Source organism: Hetaerina americana, unplaced genomic scaffold, assembly GCF_022747635.1.
Source record: "Hetaerina americana unplaced genomic scaffold, ioHetAmer1.1.p SCAF_9, whole genome shotgun sequence".
NCBI lineage: Eukaryota > Metazoa > Arthropoda > Insecta > Odonata > Calopterygidae > Hetaerina > Hetaerina americana.
The window spans coordinates 51836873-51841505 of record NW_027287538.1 but is presented as its reverse complement, the minus strand read 5'-3'; the positions used below and the strand labels follow the sequence as shown (position 1 = coordinate 51841505).

General features: G+C 39.9%; 1 protein-coding gene across 1 annotated transcript; it reads right to left on the bottom strand.

Annotated features, from left to right (window-relative positions):
* Positions 1-443: 443 nt before the first annotated feature.
* LOC139698781 (claspin-like) lies at positions 444-3802 on the bottom strand. Its single transcript, XM_071597692.1, has one exon. The coding sequence runs from the start codon at positions 3683-3685 to the stop codon at positions 2852-2854; it is 834 nt and encodes a 277-aa protein (XP_071453793.1). The 5' UTR covers positions 3686-3802; the 3' UTR covers positions 444-2851.
* Positions 3803-4633: the final 831 nt, after the last annotated feature.

The window sequence follows — 4633 nt, the reverse complement described above, 5'->3', positions numbered from 1 at the left end:
TAAAAAGCCCCAAATTTCAGAGTTTAAGAGGACGCCTTGATAGCTTCACTGGCTAAAGCAGTCGACTGGATATTGAGGGATCTGGGTTTGAATCCCAATCAAGGGGAATGATTGTTACAATCTGCAATTGTTGCATTGAAATGCACATTAGCGGATGACTCCGTTAAAAGTTACTGTTGCGGCATCTCCCGTAGTTTCTTTGGAATTTGGATAAGACCTTGTTCGACCCAGACTTTTAACTTACCAAGCTAGATATTCCAGTCCATTACTATAGGCTTCTCTGCTTATTGGTGGAAATTACCAAATGTCTGTTCTTAAAACCTATCATGATTGTAACATTGTGATATTTCATTAATTATAATACGTAAGTGTAATGAGGGAAAAGCTTTTATTCAACACCATGTTGTTATATTGCACATAAAAGAAGATAAACGGGATGGAATCACAGTATTAGTTTATGCTTTCATTTTGTTATTAAAATACAGTAATCCTGAATGCAAATTCTTAGTGTGAAAGAGCATAGGCAGGGAAGTAAATAACTCATTGTTCATCTCCCATTCTAGGGCAAACCTGCCAATGGATTGGCCATGCTGTTATATAGTTATAATATCTTGCATTACTTTATTCAGTATGAATAACTGCCTAGGAAGGTAGGGAAAAGTTATTTGTTCAATAAATGTTTTCTCATTTGTATAATCATCCATTCATGAAGATTAATAAGGCAATACTTATATGTTCTTTGTAATCCATTCTCTTTTTAAGGAAGTATCATTTTATTTGGCATTTTATATTAATATGTAAAATATGAGATGGTTTCCACATTTTTAATGCATGGCTACCAAAAGAGTTCCTCTAATTGTATGAATTTCAGCAGCAAAACAGCAGCAAATTGGAAACATTAATAGTTTTTTTCGTTTTTAGTTAACATCATTAATTCTGTACATTAATTATCATCAGTCATAGTTACTGTTAATCAAACCAAATTAGACATTATACATTTTTTGGAAACTAATATAATGTGACATTAGAATTTGATGAAATTGAGTTAATACTGGGTGCGGCAACATAACTTCCTTTTTTCAAATGCAAAACGCTTTCAAAAAAGGAAGTTATGTTGCCGCACCCTGTATAAGGCATTAATATGATTCACAATGGCCTATAAAACTCCATGTTTTGACAGGACATACTTATCATACTTAGAGTATTTTCATGTAACATCAACATTATTTTCTTAAAATTTCCAAACATAAGTATACATTTGTCCAGCTTTTAAGAATATACAAAAACGTCTTATGCTATACAAACACTTGAAAACTCGTTAGCTAATATTGTCTTTCACAATAATACTATCCTTTTATCGTATAAAATATCAACCTTGCTATACAACTCCTTCACCGATAATTAATATGATTCTCCATATAGAACTTTAATATACACTTTGAACTTAATAAAGAAGCAAACCTCCATCAATGAGTTGTAAGTCAAAAAATGAATACATCATTTGCATTCATTTTCTAGGGCCAAGCATTAGATCTTCAATTTAGAATCAATTTTTAAGCTAGCTGCTTTGAAATCAGGTACAAATATTAGTGCCTGGTTACTTATGTTTAGTAACAAGTATAAAAATCCTTTTAAATAGCAGCACATCAACAAATTTACTTTTTAATTTATTTTACACACACAATGCCAACTCACACATACTATGTTTATTGTGCTTCAAAAAAGATTGCTATAAAAAAAGCAGCATACTCTCTATGGCTGACGGAAAATGTTCAGATCATTTCATCCAGTGTGTGTGCCTGTACTTCTCAATTGCTCTATTAGAGTTTACTGCCAACAACGAGCAACATTTCAGAGTTAAACTTTCAAGTAGTATCTGATTTCACTTTGGAAACTTTTTTTATAAAGTTTATGATCATGTTTTCTTGTTGATGTTACTTTATTTTGTCATCATCATAAGGACAATTGGATATTCATTGAAGCTTAAGGTGAATATAACTTTCATGGCCAAATGAGCCTTAATCTAAACCATAAGAAAACTAAGCAATGCATGGTGCTAGTTTCAAGAGTCCATTAAGAAAATATGCCATCCTTAAAAAAACTTTACATAGCACTCTATTAATTTACTTGTATGAACGTTATGTGTATACTTGAGCATGCTCCTCAATAGGTAATGAAATTTATCACAATATTATTTTGGAGAAAATTATGTGAGTCAAAAAGCTTAAGGAAAGTACTAAAGTTTGCTAGCAAAATAGCTACTTTCGTTGCAAAATTTTCATCAAATCAACCTATCACCATGGCTGAGAAGAAAGATGCCCAAAATTCTGCAGCACGAAAAATATTGAACCTTATAATGTCCACTAATGCCATTGTGTATTCTTATCATTATTTTGAAAGTGACATTTTTGTTAGGTATCTGAATTATAGTCTGACTTTGCACTTGATTATCAGTATTCAAAAAAAGCATTGCAGAGATCAAGTAAGAGGCTCTGGGTCATGCCATTTCTTTGTTAAGTTGGCTGCATTTGAAAGTTGTCAATAAGGATATGAATTCTTTCCATTGTTACCTGCAAATTTATGCATTGGGCATCTTTTAGGAACCAGTTTCAACTCTTGATAATGATACACCCTGACGACACATGGAAAAGGCTAAGGCAGGCAACTTGAGATTGGAGGTTATTTTTTATAAGTCTTCTTGGAATAACATTTGCTGCTTCCAAATATTAAGGATAAGGCGATATTTTATCTAGAAAATAGATGTTCCACATCCCAGCATTGGGGGATAGCATTATGGTTTTAAATGTATCACAGTAAGCCTTTCTGAAACCTCTTCGATGAAAGGTCCCCGCTACACTCTGCTCTCCCTGATCTGCGACTGACATACCTCCTCCTCTATGTAGCCTAAACTCTCTTCCTCTCCACTGCTCTCCTCGTCCTCATCGTCCACCTCCTCCTCCTCCGCCAGTGTCACCAAACCTTCCCCAGCCGCTTCCCCTTGTCCCACAGCACTGTCCTCGACACTCACCTGTTCTTCCTCCTCTTCCTCCACCCGCCTCGACTCCTCCTCCTCCCAATACCTATCTTCCCGGATCTCTCGGAGCATTATCTCTTCAGCCCGGAGCTGTCGGAGTATCTCGTCATATGAGGGAGGGAGGTCCGCGAGGCCGTAGATGGAGTCGTAGGAGGGGGGCGGGAACACCGGGGCCAGGGACGCCATGGACCCCTTAGTGCCCTCTGAGTCGACGGGGGTCGTGTTGCCCTCCGACTGCGGCGGGGAGGACGGTGGCGCGGCGGGCAATGCCGGAAGGTCCCTCACGCTCGCCTCGCCAAGCTCCACGAGGTCGACACCGCTGTCTGCTTGGAGCCTCTCGAACACGCTGCTGTCCACCACGACCATGCGGCCGTACGGCAGCAGGATGATGGTGGGCTGGGAGATGCCGAACGCCGAGCGGCTCAGCTGGGACTCGGGGTCGACGCCGGGCCAGAAGGCGGCGGCTCCCGCCTCCGAGCCCCAGCCCCCCTCGGCGTCCTCACCCTCGAACCCGGGGCACCTCCTGCGGCAGAAGATGCGGCAGCAGGCGCCCCAACAGCAGTACGCCACGATGAAGCACAGCACTAGGATCATGACGAGCAAGGCAACCAGGCCTTGGTGGCCCGCCCCCCCGGACGTCTGGGAGCCCATTCTCTTCCTGTTGTTCGAGGGCGTTTTGTGTACTTTCGAGGAGGGCTTTAAGCCCTCAAGTCGTCGGTCGCGAAGGATTTAAGGGTCTCACAGTCATGTCTTAGCGGCCGTTGTTGATTCCGCAGTGTGAAATGGACGACGGTGTTCGATGAAAAAAAACACAGGCTCGAGAGTAGCGGAGGGCGGGGTTTAATATCGATTACTTCCCCGTGGCGGGCTCAGGGGTTTGAGACGCAGAGCTTTCTCGTACGAGAATTCACGCATGACAAAGGGTGGAAAACAAAAGGTTGTGATAGAGGGGAGATCTTGGTGAAGGTCATTGAATGAATTTATTGCTGCCTGTTTTGGATTCGAATTTAGTGACATTTACTTTTGTGGAGCGAGATATTTAGTCTTGTGAATTTAATGGATTTATCCTCCCTTTACGATAATAAATTCTATGGTCTGCGTATTTCTCTGTCATTGTTTTTTCTTTAGATATGTTTTCTGATATGTGTATTATAGATTAATGATTCTCATGGCGGTTAATTGAAAGTTTAATTCGCCTTAAGCCTTTAATGTAACTTGAACGTAGGCCACTCCTGCCTCCAGTAAATGCAAGTAATGTAAAATCATGGAGACTGTGGTTATAAAACAATTTTAAACTCCTTTTTTCCACTTAAGTTCGCCAAAATGTTCCAGCAAGGATGACAAGAAATTATATGCACCTTCTCATGTTGACGTAAGCTGAAATGGCCGCTTGGAAAATTTATGGAAATCATTAATATTCAGGATTATCTTCATCTTATATGACCTTGTGTCGGTCTTCATGAGCAGGAGCGTATCCCATGCCATCGAGTTAATCGACGCTTTAGAAGGCGCGTATTTTCTTCTTAAAAAGCTCAGAAGAAATATTTTCAATTAATTCCATGTTCGTTTATGTTTGCAGTTTAACTTGCTTTCCAATTT

What these genes read in the sequence shown, in the direction of transcription:
- LOC139698781 (XM_071597692.1), bottom strand. Translation starts at nt 3,685, where the DNA reads ATGGGCTCCCAGACGTCCGGGGGGGCGGGCCACCAAGGCCTGGTTGCC.